Source organism: Alligator mississippiensis, chromosome 2, assembly GCF_030867095.1.
Source record: "Alligator mississippiensis isolate rAllMis1 chromosome 2, rAllMis1, whole genome shotgun sequence".
In the NCBI taxonomy this organism is placed as follows: Eukaryota; Metazoa; Chordata; order Crocodylia; family Alligatoridae; genus Alligator; species Alligator mississippiensis.
The window spans coordinates 51,021,735-51,049,003 of NC_081825.1; the positions used below are offsets into that span (position 1 = coordinate 51,021,735).

The 27,269-nt window shown below is 39.9% G+C and overlaps 1 protein-coding gene across 3 annotated transcripts in view; it reads right to left on the minus strand.

Annotated features, from left to right (window-relative positions):
• The window catches only part of PDS5A (PDS5 cohesin associated factor A), a 128,617-nt gene that overhangs the window by 47,340 nt on the left and 54,008 nt on the right, over positions 1 to 27,269 (minus strand). For all 3 annotated transcript variants that reach the window (XM_006258476.4, XM_006258477.4, XM_059721644.1), the window contains exons 7-17: positions 25,383 to 25,463; positions 23,669 to 23,809; positions 22,866 to 22,981; positions 22,335 to 22,429; positions 20,365 to 20,510; positions 18,650 to 18,801; positions 11,864 to 11,977; positions 6,605 to 6,686; positions 5,938 to 5,986; positions 5,671 to 5,810; positions 363 to 478 (exon numbers count right to left, since the gene is read on the minus strand). In XM_006258476.4, coding sequence (XP_006258538.1) covers positions 363 to 478; positions 5,671 to 5,810; positions 5,938 to 5,986; positions 6,605 to 6,686; positions 11,864 to 11,977; positions 18,650 to 18,801; positions 20,365 to 20,510; positions 22,335 to 22,429; positions 22,866 to 22,981; positions 23,669 to 23,809; positions 25,383 to 25,463 — 1,232 coding nt within the window. The remainder of the gene's footprint in view (positions 1 to 362; positions 479 to 5,670; positions 5,811 to 5,937; positions 5,987 to 6,604; positions 6,687 to 11,863; positions 11,978 to 18,649; positions 18,802 to 20,364; positions 20,511 to 22,334; positions 22,430 to 22,865; positions 22,982 to 23,668; positions 23,810 to 25,382; positions 25,464 to 27,269) is intronic.

Sequence of the window (27,269 nt, forward strand, 5' to 3'; positions counted from 1 at the left end):
GGAATCCAGAAGATTCTACTCCTCTTCATAAAAAAAAAAAATACTTGATTCAACTCTAACAAAGTTTACTGTGTCTAGTTTCAGCTACATAAAAAAAATGCATTATTCTTGAATAAAGCTTCCAAACAGAAAGGTACCAATAAATTAATCTAAATTCTATCACTTGCACTTTTATGCTTGAAAAAAATAGTTGAAATTAAAACACGTTTTCTAGACTAACAGAAATGAAGAAAACTGTATAAACCCATTTTAAAAATTCAGACAGATGATTCTCAGCCAGTCTAAGTAAAAACAAAGTTATCTTTTATATTAAAAATGCACTTTAAAGTCAGTCATGGGTCAATAGGATTGTTCCAGCTTACCTAATGGCTTCAGAGTCAATGTGTACAGGGGCAATTCTTTCCAAAAGGAACTTGACCATCTCTAGGAAAGGGTTTGTTGGTTGCTTGGGATTTGCAAGCTTTCGGGCTATTTCTCTCTATAAAGAGAAAGAAAAAAGTGTTACGTTACAAGAAAAAGTCACTGCACTCATTTGTATCATTGCTTAAGCATTCTGAATAAACTGTACAGAGTCAGATATATTTCATATGGTTAGTTATCAGAACTAATCACCGGAATATGTTTCAAGCTGACCTGCAGGTACCTCCAACTCTCACCTCTATTATGCTTTTGTAATGCCAGGTAAAATTTACTTTAGCCCTTTGAAATGCTGCCATTCAAGGGATCCAACCTCATGCACCAAAAACTGGAATTGTTGAACATCATTGTTCTTTAAGCTATGACTGCCATGCATGTCCTTGTGCTGCTCTGCTCAAGAGAATAAAGGACAGAGCAGCAGTAAACAGCACACAATTCCCTCACTAATTCAGATTTTTAAGCAAATGAATACGAATAAATCAGGAACCAAGGGTGAGTCTTGGGATCCACAAGAATGATACCCTCTTGAACAACTTGTGTTTTTATAGTGTTATCTGTCTTTCTTCTTTCATTATACATCCACCTGGATCTCATACTAGGTGACTGATAAGCAATGCCTCACCTAGAAGGTGGAACTAAAGAAGTATTAGAACCTGAAACAAGAGAAGTGACGGCTTGTTCTAATAATTCTGACATCTGACTCACCAGCTGGGTTACAGACATAGGCTAAATACAGACAGTCAAAAAAGCCAAGGTGGAATCGATTCAATCTTCACAGGTTTCTCTAAGATGTGTAGATTGAATCGATAACGAATGCAACCCACATTCAATCTTTGGCTGGCCAAGGTAGGCAGAAGCCTGCACTGACCCAGGCTAGAAGGTGGAGGGCACTTGAGCACACCTCCAAGCCAAGCAGGAGGCATCCCTTATTGGCTGCCTGGCAAGCCCCCAACCCCTGCTGTTCCCTTACAGGGCAGGGGGAAGGAGTCCCTGTCCTGGTGCTGAGTCAGGGTCTGACCATGTGGGGAGCCTCATGCCTCTGGGGTTTTCCTCCACCCCAACCCAGACTTCCTCTGAGCCAGGGTCTGTCCAGTTGTGGAGAAGCCTATGCTGAGGCTGACTCCCCCTTCCCCCGCAGCACAGCTGGGCATTCAGCCTTGCCCCTTGTCATGCTCTGACCCACAGGGGGAGGGGGGAAGGAGCCCGTGCCAAGATAAGGTCTGCCCCCTCCCCTGCTGAACTAGATCAGACCCACTGCCCCTTCCCCCCAGATCTCCACTCACTTCCCCCCTTCCCCACTCCCTGATTACCTGTGGCTGCCCAGGTTATCTGTCCCAGGTAGGGAAGGGTTATGGCTTCTGCAGCTTCTGCTCTGTGCCAGAAGCGGACCCTGGCAGTTTAACCCTTCCCTGCCTGCTCCCTAGGACAGACAGTGTAGGCAGTGACAGGTAATCAAGAGGCGGGGGCCGGGGGGAAGAGGAGGAAATGAGCAGGGATCTATGTTGCTGTTGGGAACAGGACAGTGGGCCCAACTGTACCGGGACTGGGGGCTCTTCCCCCCTCACCGTGGGTCAGAGAGTAGCAGTAGGCAGGGCTAAGTAGCTGCCTGGCCATGATGGAGGGGAAGAATCAGTCTTGTTCTGGGGTTCCCCACAGCTGGCCACACCCTGGCTCAGGAGGAGCCTGGGCAACACCCACCCTCCTCCCCCAGCATGGGGTTCCCCCCATGTGGGACTCCATCCCTCTTCCCCCTGTGGGTCAGAGGCAGCAACTGGAGGCGGGTGGGGCTGTGCAGCCAGGCTGGGGTGGGGAAACCTAGCTGGGCAGACCCCAACTGGAGAGGGGAAGACCCTGGTGCCCCATTCCTCCCACTGCCCTGCAGCACTGACAGGTGCAAGCAGGGCAGGCTGGGAAGTAAAGGCTTTGTTGCCTCAGCTCTGCCCTGCCTGGAAGATGGGGTAGTGGGGGAGAGAGGCGGTCACAAGGCACCCTGGGATGCCAGAGGACAGGGAACTAAGGTGATTGGTACTGAATCTGGGACAGAAGTTCAACAGACCTAATGTAAACTGATTAAATCTGATACTCTCCCAGCACAGCCCAGCCCCACACTGGGAACAGCCCAGCATGGCCCCAGCCCCAGCCTGGACTGCCCCGCATGCAGATCTGGGAGCACATGCCCCCTCACCAATGCTGCATGTAGTGGCAGGAGCGCCCCCCTGTGGGTCAGTCCCGCACCTCGCTCCAACTGGGCAATCCCTACCACAATCACTGGTCTAATAAAAGTTATCACCTCTACCATGAGTTCTGCCCTATAAGACCTCTGTCCAAAACAAAACCCTAGGAATACCTCAAATGTGAAGTTCTTTATCCCTGGAGAGAAAGGAGGTTTTGAAAGGAAAATGCAGAGAAGTGATAGATCTAAATGGAAATGTGAAACAACTTTGGAAATACTTTTGGGATGAACACTTAACAACAATTCATGTCCCTGGGGTTTTTGTGAAAGCCATGAGACAGTTCACTGACTCTTCTGAGTAACGACAACTAGAAAGGCCAACTATAAAGTAGTATGGAGCAGAATCAGATGGAAGCTTGAGGTACTTCATGAGGCTTACAAGGACTGAATTAAAATCTCTTGGATTTTTTTACTTGGTAAGGATGTAGTCGGTCACTGTCAAGAGGCCAAGCAGGCATTCTGAGGAAACCTGTAAACCAGAAATATCTTGCCCAAGATGCAGCTACTACAACTGATATGGTTGCATCCTTTATAAATTTTCCATATTCCCACAAATACGGAGGAGATCAGTTGAAATGCATACACAAGTCCTTAACCTCAAGGTAAGAAAAATGTTATGCAAGGACATCTGGAGCAAGAGATTTGGAACATCATGAGTCTGTAAGAGAACATGTCCACTGGTTAAACACTGCCATGGTGATGGATCTCTTCAGAAACCACTTGTGGCTGAGGATGGATTGCCTACTTCGAAAGTCTGTTCAATTTTTTCTGGCTCCTGGGAGATACAGAATTATTGAGGTTATTGCTCTTTGTTGTTGACATTCTGTCTGTCATCTGACTGGAGTCTGACACAAGGTTGATCATTCAGAACCTCCTTGTTTATGTAATATTTTGCAGAACTGTTGTCTGTAAGAATTGGCTGTTTGTTGTCTCCTAGGTTAGATACAGACATTCAAAAAGCCCGAAGTGGAATCGATCTAAGTTACGCGTTTTTCTATAAGTGGTATAGTTCAGATCAATAACGAACAGAACACATGTTCACCCTTTGGCAAGGGGTGCAAATCTTAGACCAGGTTCCACCATTTTAAAACCAAAACATGCGTACTGAACTTCTGATGTTACAGGTATAGACTGGTTTTGTGCGCTGAACTTCTGTTCTGTTATGGGTATAGACCAATTTCTTATCACTTATATTGGTAAAAGTGTAATGTCTGTATCTGGCCCTAGTGATAATGGCTTTTAAATTCTTCTTTAGAGTTCTGAGGAAGTTGGCCAGAAGAGGGGATATCTTATTCCAGTATAGATATTTTTGAAATGTGAAGAAGGCTTGATAACTTGCTTTTTGTAGCTGAAGTAACGCTAATAACCTTTCCTCCAAAGAGGCTTAATTTATTTCTTATTTGGACTATATTTAGACTGATTATTTTTTCATGGACTGAAGAGCCCACTAACAAACCCAGACAGGTCTATGAAAATTGCTCAAAAACATTTTGGAGTAGTTGAGAATTTTCTGGTCTATCAGCAATTGGGAAAATACTCCTGGTATTTTCAAACATTTTAGCTGGTTCATAAAAACTCTCATTAACTGACAAAGCTACTTTGGCAGGAACAAAACATAGTATATTCAATAAACTGTGATATTTCCCTTCAAATTACTGAGATTCCCCTTTCAAGGTTGTCAGTAGTACAGAGCAGCAGCTTCTGAAAGGCTCTAAAATTATCAAGGATCTGATACAAAAGCTGAGGAGACTGCTTGTCAAGAGAAAGATAATGATGGGACTCTGAGAGAATGAAAGGTGCTATTCATGAGCCCCAAAATCCATGTGTTCTTCATCTGCAAACTGTTCTTGCTCCACCCTGCTGGAGGTCTGGCAATTCATATAGAAGAGTGTGATATTCTAAATTTTTATGACTGGTGGGAGAGAAGCAAGCCTCCAGTATGCCCGAAAGTGAGTACTGCAGGGATAACGGCTAGTTCTGGTAAAACTAACTAGGCCACGTCCACGCATGAACTGAATGAGTTTCGGCTCTTGAGTGGGTAAATGGTCCTGGTTTGAAGACATGCAACCTCTCCTGAACTGTGCGAAAGAAAAAAAGGCATGTCCAAGTTCATTGTGTTGAACTTTGCAGTGGCATCAGCAGCATGAAGTCTGAGATGCCATGTTGACTGTAATATCAGCAGTGCCAACAGTGGTGCCAGAAATATAGTAACTTCCTCTACCATCAAGTCAACCAGCACCACTAATGCTTCTATTGCAGATAAAAATTCTATCAGCATCAAATCTGATGCTTAGCAGAATACAGTACTAATGTGTGTTTGTGCTAAGAATGTCATCTGTGTCTTTGGCATTGAGCTGAAAGTTGAATTTGGTCTCTACCATGGAAGTGGTCTTAGGGCTCTGTTCCTAGGAAGAGAGTAAAAGTTTAAACTTCTTAGGGGAAAAGGAAGGCTGATACTAGGAATCATGTATAGACTGTTAATATGGACAGTCTTGTTGAGGAGATGTTACCAGTTTTCTGTGCCAGTCTGGTCCTATGAGACCTCTTCTTTTACCAAATATCAACAATGATTATTTTATGAAAAATGTTTAATATCAGGCATTTACAACATACAATGTAGAATACACACAAATCTTCAAGAATGTTCTTGGAAGCCAAAAATTCACAGAACTTATGTTATTCCTAACAAGCTTCAGTAGAGTTGCAAGATGAAATACAGGAGCTCTACATTAAATAAGACTTTTAAAAGAGCAGTACAAGCAAACTGGTTATGTTTGGCTGCTGTCACCTAAGAAATTGACATAAATAGATAAATAACTCAGTTGCTATGAAGACAGTGATTGTATCTTTACTTAATATCTTTAGTTAGATATTTCTAAAGGACATTTTATAGACTATAAAACTAAATTTGTCAAGCAGACAAACTATTAAAATACATTTGCTAGCAAAAGAAAGCATCAGCTGTGAATGGCTACTTAAGGGTAAATATCTGCCATATAAAATTCAAGTCATCTCCTTACCACACAGACATCTGCCTGTTTACACGAACACGTTGGGCTGATTAACAACTCAAGTTGGGACCGCAGTTTCTCATCATCACCAAGAACCTGATTAAATTTCTTCACAAAATCTTGTGCTTTTCCAGGGTCAGGGAGGTTTTCTATATAATTAAATAAAATGGAAATATAAGGGTGTTACCTTTAATTGAGTAGATTTTAAGTATCTTGTCTGTTAATCACACAATTTTTGGCCAGACTGTGCCAATGATTTAACTAATTAACACTTACTTGCTATGGTCATCAGCTTTCCAAACATAGCTGCACTGTTTGCCTCTGACTGCAAAAAAAAATAAATCAGTGGTGTTTGTAGAAAACATACAATTTAAACTGAATGATCATTAAGTTTGTTGCAACTCCATCAACATTCATGTTTTGAATGATACAAAAAAAGCACAGTGGTATTACGGAAAGCCGCAACATCCAAAAACAGCAAAATCAGTTTTTTGTATATGGAAAAAGTTTTCAAACAGAATTCAAGTAATAGGCCTATACTTCTTAAAGCAATGTTTAACAGGGGCAAACTATCACAACTTTGATGTTAAGGTACTATTTATTTGAGAATCTCAAAAGACTTTACAACAAGTTAAGCAACAATGAAGAACTGACAATAGATATTACAAATAATATTTTTGGCTCCTTCAGAAGGTTTTGGCCAGTAATACAAAATCATGGTAAATACCACAGAGCCCTATTACTGCAATATTTACAACTTTAATATGAAAAGATGACAATTTAAATATATTGTTTACCTCTACCTAATGAAAAAGCAACATCAGTTAATGTAAACAAAGACAACAAAACAGTCATGTTAAACAAAAAAATACTGTGTAAAATCTATGTAAATTATCTGTGTAAAAGTCTATATGACAAAATAGTAAGATTTTTAAAACCGTACAGTGGGCTGTTTATGCAAGTCCAATAATTCTCGTACATGACTCCTAAGCATATTCTGGCACTTCCACATTTCATTCAGTGCCCTGAGGAGGAGAGGAAAAAAAGAAAAGAGAGTAAGTACACTAATTGAAACAAGTATATGCTAGCCACCGAACTAGTAAAGAATATGCTATTATTATAACTAAAATTATATTATCAAATGATAAAATCACAGAAGATTACAAGTTTCAAGCACATTTTGTTGGCAGATAAAAAAATCATGCAAATCCTGAATGTCTACAAAGTTTCACAAGGACATTTCCAAGACCTCAACAAACTGAATTTTAAAAAGTGAATACAAATATTTCACTTATGCAACCAAATAGAACACATTAGTTAAAAATATTATAGTCCTTGAAGTAGAAATTTTGAAGAGTTCCTATACCAACCCTAATTTTGTCATTCTGTCCCACTACACACAGAATTTAACTTTATCATTTAATTACTTTCCTGCCACACATTCTTCCATTCCACAACAAGGCAAGCACTCTACAAATTACCTCTTCAAAACAGTTGCCCATTCACATTCTGGAAGTGCCAAAATTAGTGTATTTGTTCACATACCACATTGCCAGAAATAAGAGATATTCAGGCTGCAAAACAGTACCGTTTTGTTTCAACGGGTCAGTGTTTCATTTCGAGTTTGGTTTTGTTTCGAAACTGCTGTTCCGTTTCGTTGAAACAGTTTTGCCATTTCAACATTTCACCCACAAGTTATAATGGGGAAGCAAGAAACTGCCTATGACTTTGTCATTTCTTTCCTTATTCAGATGATACTTGCAGGGATGGTAGCCCCTACCAAGGTCACGAAGCCTGTCAACTTTCACGGAGATAGGTGCAAGGGGTTCTGGGAAACTGCACCTCAGGCTGCTGACAAGCAAAACTCGTGACATGTGGGACTCTGTGTGTGTTTTCCATCCCTCCCCCAGAGCACTCGGATTGGAAGGGACCTCAGAGAAGGATCACAGTCACAGCCAACTACACACCGTCAACGTAAGAGCAGTCTTTGCCCCCTCTTCCCCCTACCTCCCCTTACTTTTTTCTGTTTCCCTGCAGGCAAGCCCACCTTGAGCTTAAAAATTCAAGACATTTTGAAACGTTTCGACTACCCTTGTTTCGTTTCAAGGCTGTTTCAAAGCTCTTTGTTTCATTTAAATTTTGCTGTTTCGAGCTTGAAATGAGTTGAAACAGTGTCAAAATGAAACAGCCAGTGACATTTCGCACAGCCCTAAGAGATATGCATTGTTTTGGGAGGGCAGAATGAAGAAAATAAGATATTTCCAGTGGTGGCTGAATCCTGACAGAGCAGAGGCAGAATACGCTCTTCAGCCTCATCAAAAACCTCTTACAGCTGCTGCTAAATTGACAAAAGTTCAGCCAAAAGCTACAACCAGTTCAACAATGGCTCTTAAAGACCACTGCTGCACTGACCATGAAGACTGAACACCACCCCTCCTTCCTGGAGGCCAGCAGGAAGAGAACCATTGCAGCAATTACACCATCTCCCTTACCACTTCCAGCTGCCCCATGAAGCATGACTAGCATTCCCTGCCCCTTATAATCCTAAATCCCAATTTAGTAAAACATGAGGCCTTCTTTAATTTACTTCCTCTTTATTTCTTTTTCATTTTGTTATTTCTTTTTATTTTATTCTTCAGTGGCTGACTTCTATCATTTTACCAAACTTTCCCCACCCCCATTTCCTTTCCACCTCCCATTTCATTACTCACCCTATCCCATTAACTCTCCACTTCCCAGCTTCACATTCCTGTCCTGTCCCCCATCTCTTGTCCCCCCCCAACTACAGCAGAGACAGAAGTCTGTCCTGGCTCACCAGCCCTGTAATGGCAACTCAGAGCTGTAGCTCCTAGTCAGGCTCCTTCTCGACAGCCCTCTAGTGTCAGTGTATAGGTATCACTGTGTGTGTATGTGTTATGGTGGGGGGAGTGGGACTGTGTGTGGGGGCTGTGGTATGGTGTGGGGTTACGATGAGGGGGTGGGAATGTGTGTGAGGGTGCGTGTTGGAGGTATGGTGGGAGGTAGGAAGGCCTGCTTGTCCTGTCCTGGCTGCAGCACGTGGTTCCCCGCTGCAAGGCCAGGACCCATATGGTGTGGCACAGGGCCAGCCCAACCTGTCCTGGAACAACGTGGTCCCAGCTACAAGGCCCGATCCCGCATGGCACAGCAAGGAGTCAGCCTGGCCCATTCTGTCCCCTCTGGGCAACACGTGGTTCCTGGCTACAAGGCCAGGACCCACACAGTACAGCATGGAGCTGACCCGGCCCAGCCCATCCCCTCCGTGCCACACTGCGTAGGTCCTGGCCACACAGTGGACAACCATGTGCTGCTGGGAGGGGAAGGGATGGGCTGGGCTGACTCTGTACTGCACCAGCTGCAAGGTCGGGACTTGCACAGCATGGCACAGAGTCAGCCTGGCCAGGTGCTTCCTGGCAGCATGCTGTTCCCTGCTGCAAGGCCAGGACCTGCACGATGTAGCATGGAGCCAGCCTGACTGGGTGGCATGCTAGAGTGCCAGAACCATGGGAAGTCCCGTGCCATCAGGCTGGGCCTGCTCTGTACCTCCACGTGGTGTTCATGGTGCTCTAGCTGGGAGCAGCACATGGAGGCACAGAGCTAGAGTCTTGCCAGCCCCACAGAGTGGGGCAATCTCTGGTGGTCCCCACCCACTCCGCCCCTCCCCATCCATTCTTACATGATTTTCAACTCCTGGATGAGGGTGGGCTGGGGAATGGCCACAGGGTCACCAGGGCAGAAGCTTCTGCTAGAAGCTTCTAGGGGCTGGAAGCAGGGTGGGTTAGGTCAGGGTTGGGTTGGCTGCATTGCAACCACAGCCCAAGTTGTTGGCTGCTGCAGCAGCCAGCAGCTCATGCTGCCAGCACTTCATCAGCTTTCACATAGGCAGTCACCAGCAAGTAATAACTGTCTAAATTTTAGAGGGGCCCCACAGGCTGGACAGAATAGCCCAGAGGGCCAGATCCAGCCCAGGGGCTGTATTTTGCCTGCCCCTGCCTTAAGGTTTGACTGCTTCCAACTCAAGCTAGTATTAACACCAATCAAAATTTGAGCAGCTCAAAGTGCAACATATAACAAGGCCCTAAGATATTCACCCGTATTTTGGAGGGCCTGGGAGGGAAAGGTACATATGGTATGTAACTATAGGACTTTGCATCATTTTGCACACACAAAGCTATAGACCATCTCATCTTCCTCTTGATCATCTACCTACATCCAACATTAGATAGGCAAAATTATTCTCCACTTATACACAGGCTCTGGTTCTATTCTGATACATGCGCTTATGGCAGGGCACCTTTGGTGCCTGTCACTTTAAGGGCCTAAACAGGAAGCAGAGCAGCCTGCAGGTGACTACAGTGCCAATCAGAAGGGTAACATGGCCAGCAGGAGCCTGCCTGACTGGAAGGAGGGCCTAGCTGCTAGAGAATAAGAACAGGCCCTGAGCTGTAGAGCCAGCAGTTGCTGCAGGGAGCCAGAGGAATGACACTGCCTGGCTGGAGCTGCTGCTCTCAGAACACCTGGAGGTTCAGAGTAGGAACTATGGGGATGGAGGATTCCTGGGGAATGACCTAAAACTATACCTTGCTGGGGCTGCATTGTGTGGTAGGGCTGCTTGTGGCAGGGCAGCTTCCAGGAAATGCCACACCTATGCCTCCCCAATGAAGGGCGAGTATGGGACGCCAAAAAGTCTCAGCCTCCGCTGCCCTGCGGGTACCCTATGGAAGTGAAAGGCTAGGGCAGTACACCCTGACAGAAAAGCACAGGGGCCCTGGCCCACTGAGTGGAGCCTGAGGCAGGGTCCAGGTATGTCGACAGATGCCTGAGCCCTAAGTGGGCCACAGGCCAAGAGTGGGATCCAGGCATTTCTACAGACATCTGAGACCCACAGGGTGTAGCCCCACAGCCCCAGTGAGGAGACAGAATAGTGGCCTCAGTGAGGGGGCGTAATGCCAAGTAGTAGACTGCGTAGGGTCTGTGTGAGGGGCCTGAAGGACTGCGCATAGGCCAGCCCCAATACTTTGAAAATGTAAGCCCCAGTAAGAGGGCATGTGGCCAAGGTAAGTCTCTGGACGCCTGAGGCCGAGTGCAGCCCAGCAATGGGGCTGGGGGAGTAATAGTGGGATTGGATACCATCTATGAGGCATGGGACATGGTAAAGGGCAGGCCAGAGCCATGTATAATGCCCTAGGCATCAGGGCATAAAATGGGCAGCCTCCTTCATTACATTAAGTACTATTACATCAAGGCGTGGCAGTGAGGCAGGACTACCCTAGACAGGTGGGCAGGTCGACATTGTGACCAGCCATGAGACTGCCCCTGGTCACAGCACTGTACAAATAGAAGCCTCATAATACTTGTACTAAAAGTCTACTGACATCTTTAAAATCCTTTTCAAACTCTAGCTCTAGAATCCTGTTGCAAAACTGATCTTTGTATTTTGCTCAACTATCACTCTTTCTCTTGACCATTATGTTCAACCATTTAGCCAATTTTACTCAGAATAACTTGTTAGAGTTCATTAATTACATTAGATCATTTATTGAAAATACTAAAAATGGACTAATTATCAATTTTGGGGGGGATTTGAAAACAGCATTTTAAAACACATTTTTGAAAGGGAGATGCTTAACTGTATTAGTCTGAAATCAGGCAGAAGGGAGGTCAGGGTGACACTATAGAGACTAATTGGTTCATAGAGGCATGAGCTTTCATAGGCAACAACCTACTCTGTCAGATGCTTGTATTTATCATCTGACAAAGTGGGTTGTTTGTGAAGGCTCATGCCTCTCTCAACCAGTCAGTCTCTATGGTATCACCCCACCCTACCTTTTGTGAAACGTATTTGAAAGAAATACTTTGAAATTATGGTTACATACAATACTAGCGATTAATGACTTATTTTTAATGTGGTTACACAGTGATTCCTATACAAACATTGTACCCAGAGTATTTGCAGAGGAGTGTCCTATGTAAAGAATAATTTAATATATAAAAATCGATTTAGTTCATTTCAAACTAGGTATCTCTCTAAATTCAGAGAAATTAAGTACTCGCATTACTTGCCTAGGGTCAAATAATTTCATTACCAATTATATGACTAAATTAGGTATATGTCAGAAAAGACCCAAAAGAAAGAAATACCTTTTGAGAGCATCCATCAGTTTGTTTTACTAACTATACTCACTTGACTGCATTTGGATCCAAGCTAGCATACAAATAGTACAAGCATTTCATTCTTTCTTCTGTTTCCAAATTGTGTGGGACAAGATATTGAGCAAAGATTTTCTCTACCAATAACCTGCAATGAATGAAAAATTAAAAATATTGTTAACATTGTACACATTTTCAAATACATGCATATTTTTCAGATGAGTTAACAGATCTATCTGGCACTGGAACCTCCTCTCACCTGAATGGAGAGAAGGAAGAAACTGTCCTCTCTCAGACTGCTTTTATAGACTGCCCCCCTATTGCTATTGTTAGACTATAGAAGAAATGCCCCAAGCAAACTGACCCTCGCACTTTACAGCTGCCCAAACACTGTGGGGGTTTATCACCAATCAAACTCTCCCACCTCTCTACAGCCTCAATATCTCTCTTTGGTATCATATTTATCTAAAAGGAAAGGAAGAAGCATGCACACCCACAAAAGAAAAAAAAGAAAAAGATTAAAGAAGGGAAAAGCAGATTCAGAAAAGCATCTCAGAAGAAAAGATTAAAAGACAGCATGAGGGAGAGACATAACATATTTAAAACTACTGACCTTTCTAAAAAGAAAGCTTAGAATAAACACTGAAAATTATAGAAGAATGCACCAAAATATACTTAAGAAGAAAAAGAAAAGGGGAAACTAAAATAACTGAGAACAGAAGTTAAACATCTTAACTTCTATAAAAACATTGATAAACTTTACAATAAAGAGTTTACAAAATCATATACAAAAAAAATATAAAAAAATATACACTAGAGAATACATGCTTCACTTATACAGGGTATACTATCACACACCAAAATAAAATAAGTTACTTACCTTACAGTAACAGGAATATTTCCAAGATGTGTTGTCTATCTGCACAATCTAGTATTGATACGCATGCACCCCTTGTGCTTGCGTTTGCAGACTTTTGGCCAGGAGTATCCCTACAGGGCACGCACACCCTCAGAGTCCTCGTGCTTTGCACCAAGAACATAAAGAGCAGAGCACACCAACCTCACATCAGTTTCCTCTCAACCATGGAACCCAGGTGTAAAGGACTCTGAGGCAGATTAAATGAAAAGTAGTTTGTGAAGGAGCACATGGACAACACATCTCAGGGAACTGTAAGGTAAGTAACATCTCATTTTTCTTCAAAGAACTGTCCATATGCACATTCCACTACTGGAGACCCCAAACAGCGGACTGGATTATTTAGAGACAGGATCTTGATATCTCAGAACAATGACTGCACTGGTTTTGAATGCAGCATTGGATATGGAAGCTTCCGAGATCACAAAACATTCTATAAACATATTAAAAAAAAGCTCAAGGGGGTTCATTTACAGAAAAAAATTCTTAACAAAGCTGTTAAAATCACACAAGCAGTGGTGGACCACACACTAACAAAGAGATGAGTTCATATCATCTCACAGCAAGTCCTTTACACAGTCAAAATTTAGGGAGAGTCTCTGGATTAAGACTGCTTTCCCCTTCATTCTCTATGCCAGAGGGAGCCAAACTGTTGCCTGTGCACCTCAGGCAAGTCCTGGGCAGTTCAAATGTACTTCCTGAAGAAAGGTATTTAATGAAAATTTATTTAAGCAGTGGACAGTATTATACACACACACACACACACATATATGTACAGACTGCTGCATGTGCATCTTAACACTTCTGTTTTCCTTAGGCTTTTGGATGTGTCAAGATTTTGGTTTGTCATTAGGATTAGGAAGTTCAGCCTCTCCTGGTCTAATCTGTCTAATCACAGAGTCTAAAGGATGACCTAAATGGTATTATTATTCGTAGGCAGAATGTCTGAGTTTATCTGACACAGAAGGTGTGGTGGTAATACTGACTCATCCAAATGTGATGCTAAGTCCACAGGCAACTAACCAAGAGAGAAAATTCCAAAACATTCTTTAGTATGCTGCTAAAACTACTAGCACCTTGGTGACCACTTGGAACAGTCAATAGTTCTTGTAATGGTAACTGTTTTGACCCAAAGCAAATCTCTGATGCTCCTGATATCCTATGTTGGATATGTGGAAATATACACATTGAAGATTGAGATGCAAACCAGTCCCCTTGATTTCAGAAAGGATATCAATCCTAAACCTTCTGATCTTCAGCATGTGTATAAGCATGCTGGGCTGTTCCTGAGGTCAGGAATGGAGCTGTCATTAATCTTTTCTTTTCAGAATTAGAAAGTAATTACTATAGAATCATCTTCCCCTGACAAAGATAGGAATCACCTTCTATAGTTCTTCCTAAAATGATCTCTTGTTATAGTAGTATCTTGTGAGAAAAAACCCTGAAGAGGACTAGGAAGGAAAAATGGAAGTAGGCACCATGTGAAACAAGATGTATTACCCATTTCAGAATCTTGAGCAGTCCCAACAAAATTGTTATTGTTATTGTTCATGCCTCAAGGTAGACTGGAATGGTCAAAGTAAGTTGCCTTCTCCTACTGAAACAGACTCTTTCTTGGTGATTCTAATGACCTATGATAGGAAGATTACAGGGCTAGTCTTTGTGGAGTACAGGACTGCTGCCTATCCTTTCTTTTAGATACTAGGTTGTACGCACAGAGTGATGAAAGAGATGCTATTGAATCCTTCGAAGTATAAAAGGACATTGTTTTAGCACTGAAAAACTCTGCTCTCTCCAATGGTCGGTCATCCACAGGGGTTTGTATCTTCTTGGAGAAGCTGGATCCCTGTAGCCTTGGTGCATGACGTGACTTATTACTATCAATACCGGGCAGGACATTATCAGCTGTACCTAAAGCAGCGTATAACCTATAATCTGATCCAAGTATCACCAAAGATGGTAACTTCTCTCTGGCAGTAACTTGTCCATGAAGGAAGCTAACCTCCTTCTGTAAAGTCCTAGTAACAATTTGATATTTAGTACTCTAGATAGCAAGATCATGGTGGAGTACACTTTACAGCTGAATAAATCCATTTCTTTGTCTTCATCTTTTGTTGTGGTTCTATTTTGGTGCAATTTCTCATTAGTCTCCATCATAAATCAGTGGTGATAGCAGTGGACAGGTGTAGAAATATTGTCACTCTGGATGAGATTTAGTAATTCTTGCTCACTTTATAGGAGGGTGGAGACTGGTATGGCTGTTTACCAGACCTCTTCTAGCTGGATTCACAAGTGTATCATTTATTATTATAGTTACTTTCCACACAGAAGGAGAAAGCAGAATGTCCAACAGTCAACGAGACAAATTCCTTAACCACTTACAAGGGGAAATGCAAAACTATTCTCATTCTTTTCAGGACATCTTGGAAATCCCTAAAGTCATTCAGCTGCAAGGTGCCAGGAGAATTACTCTTGGTTTTAGTGGGATGAAGAAATCTGTATGTCTCCCATGTCTGAAGGCTAGACCACAGTCTTAGAGGTGTTCTCACTACCTAGAGACAGGTGAGTGGGCAAGGCAGTCTATACATCAGAAGCCATGAATCAGGGATGGATGGGTCTGTCAGATAACTGTCACTCCTTTGAGAAACCCAGAAGTTCAACATGGACCTGCAACCAAGGTATCGGAAACCAAGGACCATGTAATAGACATTGGGCATCCTCCTGTCTGTTCTAGACTCCTTGGGGACATTGAGAAAGACGAAAGAAGCTTTCTGGGAGAGTACCTGTGTGTGTGTACTCCACACCCTAGCTATCATCTAGCACTACTAAGGAAGTGGAAAGAGTGAACATATAAGGTGGTCCAAGGACAATACACATGGGTGTCACTGGTCGGACAATAGATAAACTCAGTGTCACAGAGACCATGGTCCAGACACTGGAGGAAACAAAGGAAGACAACAGCAATAAATTAAGCTCCGGAAGGCTAAATATACCTTTTATACTGCAGACCTCACCAGTGCTGTAGACTAATGTGTGGCATGTGGACAAAGCAGTATTGTTACCTCCTTCTGAATCAGTCCTGGTTCTTGAGTCAGTACCACTGGTAGAGAACCACTACTGCCAAGGACTCCAAAGGAATAATAAGAGTAGGAGGCTGATGATGGAGCTTTGGTGGTGCCACAGGGAAAAGCTCCTCAAGCATAATGCTTTGATTACAGGTTCTTGGAACACCATGTTTATGGACTGACTTCACAAAAAACTGATCAGAGCACAAAATTTAAGTGGAAAGGTAGCACAAGGAAGCTTTGGATAAATGCTTCTTGGAGAATTTGCCAATCTTCTCATTAGGTAAGAGAACGTGTTGGTTTTGGTAGACTGGGGATACACCAAGCGCATTCTGGTACCCTGTAGGGCTTGAATTCAGATTCTCTGATTCCCAGGAGGCATCTTGGAATCCTGAATGTGACTCTAAGTCTGCAGACTTGTCCAGGAGGGGCTCTTTACTTCCTGTCCATGCAGACTCGAGGGATGAATGATTTACAGATAAATCATTCCCTAGAATATAGGATTCCCCCAGGTAATGGAGACATTAAGAGTGTCCGCAGTTTGCCTATATGATCCTGTCACAAGAGAGGTAATATTTGAAGCTTGTCAACTTCAAGGAGGACCTCCTGAATCCAAAAAGGTTTGCAAGAAAGAAAAAAGACTGATATATATTGCCAGGCTAATTAACAACAAATTAAATGGTTAAGCACAGGGTTTTCCTGGTGGTTTGAAAACAGGCACCAAACATTCTTTTTAGAGTCAAAAGCCAGTTGAGAGAAGCTGAAATATAGTTGGTTCACTCTTCTCTTTATGCCCTCAGTGCAAAGCATGAGAAATCTCAGGACACATGGGCACCATAAGGATATTGCTGGCCATAAGTGTCCAATCTTCAGCACATAGGGCCCATGCATACCAACAGTGGAACGTGCATATGGACAAATGCTCAAAGGAGTATCTTAGAATTGCAAAATCAAGCTCTAAAAAGTTAGGAGATGGAAAAGTTAAGGTTACTTGAGGCACACTCATTCTGGTCCCCTTCTGTGTGTGCTGGGGTAACATGTACTCCCCCCTCCCCCAGCAGAAATGGTCTTATTCTGTACACCAACTGGATAGCATATAAGCACAGAGGCAGCTGCTCAGTATTTTTTTTTATCTTTATAATTCACTGTTCTCAAGACTTTTAAAGAAAAGCATCTGAGTCACAGAAGAAAAAGCCAAAATTTGCAAAAAAGCTAGACTAATTCTGAATGCTTAAAGAATTAGGTGGCCAACTTGAGACATGCAGGACGTGCTTTTTAGAAAATGTAGCATTTTATAGCAGTCTGTATCTGCAAAGCTCTGTGAGGACCTTGAGTAGTTAATCCTTGAAAGAATAATGTGAGGTAATCACGTATTATTACCACTATTTTACAGATGGTAAAACTGTCCAAAGAATAAGTGACTTCCTTAAAACCGAAGTCAGCAGCAGTCAGGATTAGAACTCAGACTCCACCAAATCACATTAGACTGCTGCTATTAAGACTGCAGGTGTTAAGAATTCACAGCCTCCCCTGATCTCAACAGAAATTGTGAGCGCCAAGTCCTTGTGAAAATTAAGCCCTAAGTCTCTCAAGTTGTGCACCCAGAGAATGAACAGCCAAAGCCTAATGGGTTGGGAAATGTTAAATCATTTGTTCAGCATCTCAAATAAAAGTCTGTGAAAGGAGTATGGACAGCATTCCATTCTCTTCACTACTTTAAGCATGAGACCATTCTCTCTCTTCCTTCAGTTCTCTGACTCATTCACTTCACATTCCACTATACTCCAATTTCTGTAAACCAAATGAGGCAGACAAATTAAAGACAACTGCCACATTTGCTATGTAACTTTGATTCATTCCCCACTCACTAGCTAACTATCCATGCTGTGCACTGAATAAGGTATGTCCCTGGAAGGATGCAATTCTGCAGAATTTACTCCATATGGGTGACCTTCTTTTCTGAAATTTCCTTTTTACTTTTCAGGGCTTGACTCTGCAGCCTCAATATGAGTATCTGAATATACATTTATGTGCTATTGATCTGAAGAATTATAATTGGCAGGAGGAAGAAACTTTTATCCCCTTTGCACTAGCCCCTAAATCGAAGACTCTAAGAAAGCATTTTTTGAGTAGCCCCAAGATACAGCAGAATCTTTCTAAGAAATAGCAAGATAAAAAAGTGACTGAGATATGGACCTGCCATATCAGAAAACTGGGCTGTACTCTCATCTTGCATATCCCAGTGGAGACTTACACAGTAATAAAGGTTGTAAAAGGCCCAGAACTAACATTTCCCTTTGCCAAGGGATGTTTTGATGGGGCAGGAGGCATGGGAAGACAGGAATGGCAAGAAGCAGTCACTGCTATTATTTTTTCATTTCTGAAGGGTCAAACTCTGAATAGCTTTTGAAAGAAACGTGCCACAGTGGTGTATGAAAAAGGCTGATGAAATGCCGATTGCTAGAGGCTGGCTGCAAAATCAACCTCAACTAAAGGAAACACAAACTGAATGTAAGAAAAGCAAAAGCTGTCAATTTCTAGACAGCAGGTAATTCATGCAAGAAAGTTGGTTGTCATTTCAGATCAAATTCCATGACAATATTTTAAGGGCAAGCAAGTCCCTACCCTCTAACCACCATTCTAAAGAACTTCAAGCTATTCTACCATGTAATTCACTTGAGGAAAAAATGAATTCTGGACCTATATACCACACCTAAAGCACCAATACCAAGAAAATCATTAGCACTGTCTAATAACATTCTGAGGATAAGTACATACTTTTCTTCAGAATATTTCTTATCACTATACAAAAAATTTATGAAGGCTTAAATTGACTCACTTGTCATCAATGCTATTCTGATAATATATGTGCAAAAGTTTATCCTTTATCCAGCTCACTTTCTCTGCAGCATCTTTGCCAGCCTCAGCATGAAGACAGTATTTCTTGTATAGCTGCGCAAGACCCATCATAGCTTCTTTTCTTACCCGCCACTTAAGAAAAAAAATGTTTTCATTAAATATTTATCACAAATACGTTCATATTATAGTAAAAGTATCAAAGGAAAAAGCAGTGCCCAGTTTTTGCAGTCTGGGCAGCAGTGACTTCTGCCAATCTTTCAGCTGCATCTGCCCCAAGTTGGGGCCCAGGTTGGTGCCCTCCTTGACTACCCTTAGTTACACCACTGGTGAAAAAATAGTATTAACAGAAAGAGCCAGTAAGATCTCTTACATTGTCTAAAGGGAGCAGCCATATCAGAAGAGACTGACATGTTTATTTCCTTAAATACATGAAGGACAAGTGGAAACCCCAGCACTTTGGACAAAATAATTGCATGTCCACATACAGATTGGGGAATGACTGGCTAGGCTCCAGTACTGCAGAGAAGGACCTGGGGGTTACAGTGGACCATAGTCTGAATATGAGCCAACAGTGTCCTCTTACTGCAAAAACAACTAGCAGCATACTGAGCTGTATTACCAGGAGTGTTACTTGAAAATAATCAAGGGAAGTAATTCTTCCTCTTTATTCAGTACTGGTGAGGCCTCACCTGGAGTACTGGTGTTCAGTTTTAGGCCTCATGCTTCAAGAAGGACGTGGACAGTTTGAAAAGTCTAGTGCAGAACAACAAAAATGACTATGGGCCTGAGAGGCAAGGCTTATGAAGAAAGGCTGAAAGTACTAGGGTTATTTAGTATAGAGAAGAGAAGACCGAGTGGAGATTTGATAAATCTTCAAATACCTGAAAGGTTATACAGGGAAGATGGAGATGGGCATTTCTCTGTGGCCATAGGTGACAGGACTACAAGCAATAGCCTCAAGCTTCAGCAGAGGCAATTTAGGTTGGAGATTAGGAGGACTCTGAGGGCTGTCAAGCATTGGAACATAAATTGTGGAATCTCCATCCTTGGAAGTTTTTAAGAACACAGGAGACAGACACTTGGTTGGAATGGTTTAGTCAGAGATGATGCCTCAAGCAAGGGGTTGGACTACATTGCCCTGTGAAGTCCCTTCCAGCCCTACTTTCTTATTATCTTATGTATCTTGCTGATTGTCCAGTTCACACTGAGATTTTTTTCTGTATCTAAGCTAGCTGTTGGTTTATACTCTTCAGTAAAACAACTGACCATTCTTATATTTGCTTATTCTGTTAATATAACTAAAAGTACTAACAATCATGTGGTACAAGTATTTAATCTCTTTAAATCCCTGGCAGAAGTTACATTTATCACATGAAAAATGTGTTAACCATAAGATAAATGGTAATACGCCACAGGTTTAACCAATTTAAAGGGTCATAAAATGTCAAAACAAGCCACAAAGATGTTCCACATATAATCTCCCTACCACTCACACACAATGAAAGCTACCTGGCCCACTTTGGACTGGGGCTCCATTGTTCTTGCCTGCAGCTTGTAAAATGTTGTGGGCCCTTGCTAATTAAAATTGTAACACACAGATCCATAGGATAGAAGGTTCCATTCTTTTACCATTTTTTTAACTTACTAGTTGCATTTAAAAATGGATTATTATGGAAAACCAGTATAAGATCTTACCCGTTTGTCTAATGTTCTCTCCCTTACAAAGCCAAGTAGCTGGTCATTGACTAACGACAGGTCTCTCTTGCCAGCAGTTATAATTGTAACAATGACATCATGTCGAATAGCTTCTTCTGGGTCATGAGATCTAACCTTCAAGTACTCTGTTACAATGAAAAAAATCACCTGTAATGAATGGTATATTCAAGTGTCTTTGTTGTATATATACAAGATATGACAATGCATTAGGAAAATTAATCAATTAAATGACAGACAAAAGTACCACAACTATACTATGGTATCTACTAAATGCATATTAGGAACATCTATTTTCCTGGCACTTAGTATATTAAATGATTAAAGTTATATTGTTTGTAACTGTAAGTCTTTGTTTATAGCTGCACAGTTTTCTTTATAACTCCATTTCTCAAAAAAAGTATCAAGTAAAATCTAATTGGTTGAAATTTATTGTTAAAATGATATAGTAAGTGCCAGGGGCATGTTCACCATTGCATAAAACAGATACCTTCCCAGATTGTGAAGATGTTTACAATATAAAAAAAACTAAATTAAAAACAGGAAAACATTAAAGGTTAGCCCGAATCAAAAAAGAAGAAAATTCCAACAGGCTGTAACTCAACTCATTGTTTCTCAGTATTTCAGCTCATAATGTTTGTAACACATTGTTCTATGATTTCTTAATTGTGGATTATTTTACCAAGTATTTTATTATAGCCATAATGCAATTTCTTTACATTGTAAATATTAATATGTATCACTGAAAATTAAGCACTTTAATAACTGAACTAGAATTAGAAATCCTTGCACATATATAAGTTACAGCACTGAATCAGAAAACTTTCCAAGGTGAAAGTTCGAGTTCTAAACCATTAACCTCTTTAATCTTTCTTTATAAAAATCTGGAGTAACAGTTATGGAAATTTAAGATTTAATTTTACTTTAACAGTAAATCTTAGTCCAACCTTCAATATGGAGTCATGACAGACATCTCTGTAATCATAAAATATCAATTTCAGTAATTACAGCACAAGGTCCAGCTATTTTCTATCATGACAAATTATTTGAAATTATTTTTTCAAATTAATATTATTGAGGAGAGATCTGCTAGATATGCTAACAGCAAAATGTGAGCCAACTAAGGTTGGAGCATCATCAATAGTAAGTAAAGAGTCACAGCTAGTATTTTTCAGGTATTCCACAATATTTGGTACACAAACGGAGAATTAATAATGCCTTATTTCACACTATGTACATTTTGAAAGTTTTTTTTTTTGGAAAAAGGATATTCTAGACTCAGTCATTCATTTTATGAAAAGTCTGTTCATTCATCTTCAGTAATGAGACAAATGTCTGACTCAGGATAAATGTTTACAGATACACAACTTAGCTTTCAGTGACACTGAGCACTCAATTCCTACTAGGTAATCATCCCTGAAAGAAAAACTAACTATAGGCTCAGCACATACCATAAGGTTATGGTTTAAAAACAAAGTTTGTGCCTTTGTTTTCTCTCTTTCTTACTTCTTAAATTTACCATTTTAAAACTGATCATGACACTGGACGTAGAAATTACGTGTTCTAGAATCAGCATGGGTGGGAAACTAAATGAAGCAGAGTTAGGATACAGTGAGTATTTTTGAAAATACTGTTCTGCATATTTAATAGATAACCATCTCAGCTAAACCAAATACTTTATCATAATTTGAAATTATTGTAATAAACTAATAATGCATATAATATTGTCAATAATGCAGATAGGAAAAAAAAATGTTATCAGGCTGTCATGAAAATCTATTCCAGGCTCTTGCCTTATGTAGGAAAATGTACCTTAACCAAGTCCTCCACCAAATACTGGCAAACTTGGTTTTAATACCACTTAGAATTATATTACTATGTACATTAAACAATTATCATCTTCCCTATACCTCCATCCCAGATTAGTCCAAAATGTAATTTAGGCATCTTACCAGTGAGGTCTTTTGCTAAATCTGGATGGTTCATTAAACAATGACTGGCAAATTTCACACTTTCTAATCTCACTGGAACATGAATATCATTGAATCTAGAGGGACACAAAATGATTAACGTTAATAAATCATCTTTGCAAATAACATAATTGAATAAATATGTTGAGTTTCAATTCTATTAAAACAGTTTTAGAAAGCAAAATAATAGTAATGAATACAAAGACTAATTTTTATCAAAGTCCTTCCCTATTAGACCAAATATGACAACAGCAACAAAAAAATTAAAGATTGCAATAATACTTTTAGGAAATCCCAACCATTTGGTACTGCCATCTTATTAAGATGGCAATGATAGAAGATATATTATTATTAATAATATTATTATTGCCATCTTAATAAAAAGGTACTGAAATAACTATAGGTACTGAAAATACAAAATGCTGGAATGCAGCATTGCTTATTAAGATTACTCTGAGCATGTAACACTGGTAAAGAATGAAAGCTTGTAAATCTGTTTGAGTATTTTCTCACCGTCCGAGAAAGCACTGCCATAGAGGACGATTTTGCGTGGCTAGATCAGAATCTTTAGAACCGAACAGTTTAGCCAGAAGTCGAACAACAGCCAAACGCTCTTCTCCATCATTACTCTAAAAATGAAAGAGAAATTCTCAATCATTATCCACCCAACAGTAACTGTAAAGGATGCTATACCATCTTGTTTGTATTCTTACGTTACAGAATTCCTCTTCCTCCCCCCAACAAGTTATATTAAAATATTAATTTTAAAATGTAAAACAATATCTGAAACCTACCAACTCTTTCAATTTCCTGTTACATAAGATCACATATAGAAATTAATCTATATGCATTGTTAATATCACTTAAGTATTTTGTACTTTATGAAGATGGAAACAATGCAAAAAGTAGTAGTAACTGACAAGTATCTGTTTACCATGTACTTGGAAGCTATATATTTTTAAATATATCCTTTAATTACATAGCTAGTATAAAAGGCTTATTTAAATTAATATTAGTAATAATATTATACTAATATTAGTACTTGAAAGCCCCCAATTTAGTAAGGAACTCAGGCATCCTCCTCACTTTAAAAATGAGACAAACTGGCTGATAATGATTACAGAGCAAGAGAGAAAGATTTTACATCCCATTTTTAGAGCACTTTTTTCAGGCTAGTATTGCTCAAGTACAAAATTTTTGATAGGCTACACAAATCTGCAAACAAAAGCATCATCAAAGTGTAGTTATAAAGTATGAAAGTGGTTTCAGGTTACCTGAAACTGAAGGATGTTTTCAAGAACTACATTGTATCCTACCTTCAGTTTGAATTCAAGCTGTGGCATGACGGAGAGTAGTAAGTGAGGATCTATAGCGAAAAGCTCTTGTATCAAATCAAATACATGCTCCGACAAATCGCTTACTGAAGGTTTTCCAAGTACCAGAACCTGATTAAAAAACTAGAACACAAAACACTGTACTTGTCACAAGATTTTTCCCCATCAATGCAAGTACTGAATTTTTTTTAAATGTATTCTGCCTTTAAGTTACTTTACACATTAATTCCAACAGATAAGGACCATCATAACACTCCTTAGACAAATGGGTGTTCTCCCTGCAGTACTACATTTTTTGTTCCAGAAAATCTAAAAAAAGTCAAATACCTTTTAGAATTCATGACTTAAGGCAAATGAAATTGTTTTGAAAAATGAAAATATCTAAAATAGAACAGGAAAACCATTCCTACTAATAACAGTAGCAACAACAGTAATCAACATGTAGCAAAAGAATGACAAACTAAAAATGAATAACCATCCATCAAAATTTCATTAAAAAAAGGTTAAGCAAATACCTGGTTGAGTCAATTTTTTTTGCTCTCTAACTAGCAAGCAAGCAAGCAAGCAAGCAAAATTAATCCAATTACTACAGTTTACCATGTACTGAAAGAGTGAAAAAGCCAAAGGACTATCAACTTCTGCTCAGTTTTAAAGAACAACACAGTATGAATACTTATAATTGTACTTGTGTGTCTTGGGTATACTTTTGTTTAAAGAGTCCTACCCCACACCCCTAAGGTCAGGAGATTATTTAAGAATTTCATTTTTTTTAAAGAAATTTTCTAGTCCTCCCTATTACTGAGCTGATATTTTTAAACCTTAAGACTAAAACACAGAAGAGAAATGAACCCCCCCCCCCTTTTTTTTTTTTTTTTTGCATTTCAAAGTCATTCTCAGGGTTTCTGATTATTTGGGAATGGCCATGCTGTTCATATATCTTTATTAAACACAAACTAAACGGGGTCTATTTTAAACTAAACCATTATCTAATCAGAAAAGTTAAACCAAAACTTATTTTTCTGAGTCTGATTTCCATATTTTTTTAAATTGGGACAATACCCATATGGCTGCTAAAGGATTAATGGGCATTTACAAATGAGAGACAAATGCAAGTGCTAGTATGTACCTGAAAAATGTTACTGTTACTACCACCACCACCTCCTTCAGAAACAACAGAGGAATATTATGGCCAACTAAACCAAACACTTCCCAGCATTCTTTACTGAAATAATCTCAATATCTTATTGTTGATATATAACAAATGAATTACCTTTCATCAATGTGAAAAACAAACCTCTAGATAGCTCTAAGCAGAACATGATTAAGATATAAATAAAATAAGCCACTTATTTTAGCTTTTTCAATTTACACCTATAGCTTAAATTTAAACCTACTGCCTATAGGCAAGAAATAAAGAAGTCATATTTTCAAATGTGTGGAGTGTTCATAGCTCTTGTGTTCTGAATGATCAATATCCCCGGAAGACAAGCTTCTTATCACAACATGGGTTTGGCTGTTTAACTTTGGGATAAAATGGATAATTTGGGGGATTATATTACAAAAGCTATTTATGTGTTTCCTTCAACCAAACTACAAAAGAAAATCTAGCAATAGATAAAGACTGTGAACATGCAGCTAGTAGGTACCTAAAGCATACACAGTCACAAAAGGATATATTAACATTTCCATTACATACATTAGCAATGCACGGTTCAATGGTCTGGACTGTCCTTTTCAGTAGGACTTTTGCAAGATCAAATGCTTGTTTATTAAGGTTCTGAAATAAAAAGGAAAAGTCATATTAAAAAGTATGAAATTTGCTTTGAAAGTGATTTCATGCCCCCTACAGAATAGTTCTTCAAAGAGTTCTTATAAAATTCAACTTTATAATATACAATATTTCAAAATAAAAGCTCTAACATATTAATTAGCTCTAGAGTCATTATGCTAAAATCTAGCTTTTCAGACATTTCAAAGTAGAATTTAACCAGAAGTTTCACATCCAACACGTCATTAAGACCATCATGTTCATTTACTTAATATAGTTGTTACTAATGTATGTTTTATGTTATTTTATTTTTTTTAAATTAGGAATCGAGAGTAGGGCTGGAAGGGACCTCATGAGTTCATCTAGTCCAGCACCCTGCTCAAAGTAGAATCATTCTCGAGTGCATCTTTTATGCTTTGAGTATCTAATGGTCCCATCAACTCACTTGTTGGCTTCCTATTTTTTTTATGTATTTTTAAAAGTTTTTATTAACTTCAGTGTCTTTTGCAAGACCCTCCTCATAATGTATTTGGATTTTCAAAAAGCTTTTGATGGGGTCCCTTCACCATAGGCTTTTCATAAAACTGACTGTCACAGGGCTGGAGAGGAGGTTCTTTCATAGATCAAGAGCTGGTTAAAGGAAGCAAATAAAGGGTAGTGTTAAATGGAAGGAAGTAAAAAGTGGAGTCCCACAGAGATATGTGCTAGGCCCAATTTTGTTCACCATTTTCCTCAGTGATCTGGAAAAGAGGATGCACAGTGAAATCTCCAAGTTTGCAGATGATACCAAATTATTTCAGCTAGTCAAATCCCAAGTTAACGAAAAGTAGCTGAAGAACAGATCTCACCAAAATAAGTGAGTGGGCAAAAACATGGCAGATAAACTTCAAATGTTGATGACTGCAAAGGAATGCACACAGGGAAAAAGCACACATATGCTGGGTTCTGTACAAGCTGTTATGACTCAAGAAAGAGACCTTGGAGTCAATGTAGACAGTTCTTTAAAAACTTCAGCTCAAAATATGCAGCAGTGACCAAAAAGCTAATAAAATGATGCCCATCACTAAGATTAAAAACATCACATGCTACTACACAAATCAATACCACCATCATGGTACTATACAAATGGTGCACCCACACCTTGAATACTATGTGTAGTTCTGGTCTCTGCATCTCAAAAAGAATGTAGCCAGTTTAGAAAAGGTATAGAATGGGGGAGTCAAAATAATCAGCAATATGGAGCAATATCCATGCCAGAAGAGACTAAAAACACTTTTCAGTTTGGAAAGGAGAAACCCGAGGGGGATATGATAGAGATCTACGAAATCATGAAGAGTGTGGACAAAGTGATTAGGGAACTGTTATTCACCAAGTCTCAGAATAACACAGCTAGAGAGGACCCACTAAAAACAGTATGGAACAGGACTGGAACTAGCAAGGGACAATTTTATGCAGCATGTATTTACCACAGGAGGTTGTAAAGGCATATAGTATAACCAGATTAAAAAAGGGACTAGATAAATTCATGGATTATCTATTGATAGCTATTAAACAGAACAGTCAAAAGATGCTTCTTCTGTCATCTCTAAACAATGATGTTGGATGCCAGGGACAGTAATGACCAGAAGACAGAAATATGCCCAGTTCAATGATCTACCTTGAAAACATCTGCTCCTGCCACTGTCAGAGAGAGGATACTCAGCTAAATGGATCATTGATTTGACCCAATATAGCATGTCTTATGTTCTTATGGACGTAAGTGGGAAAGGCATGCCAACCAACTGGTAACACAGTTACAAACATTGTGTTAATCAT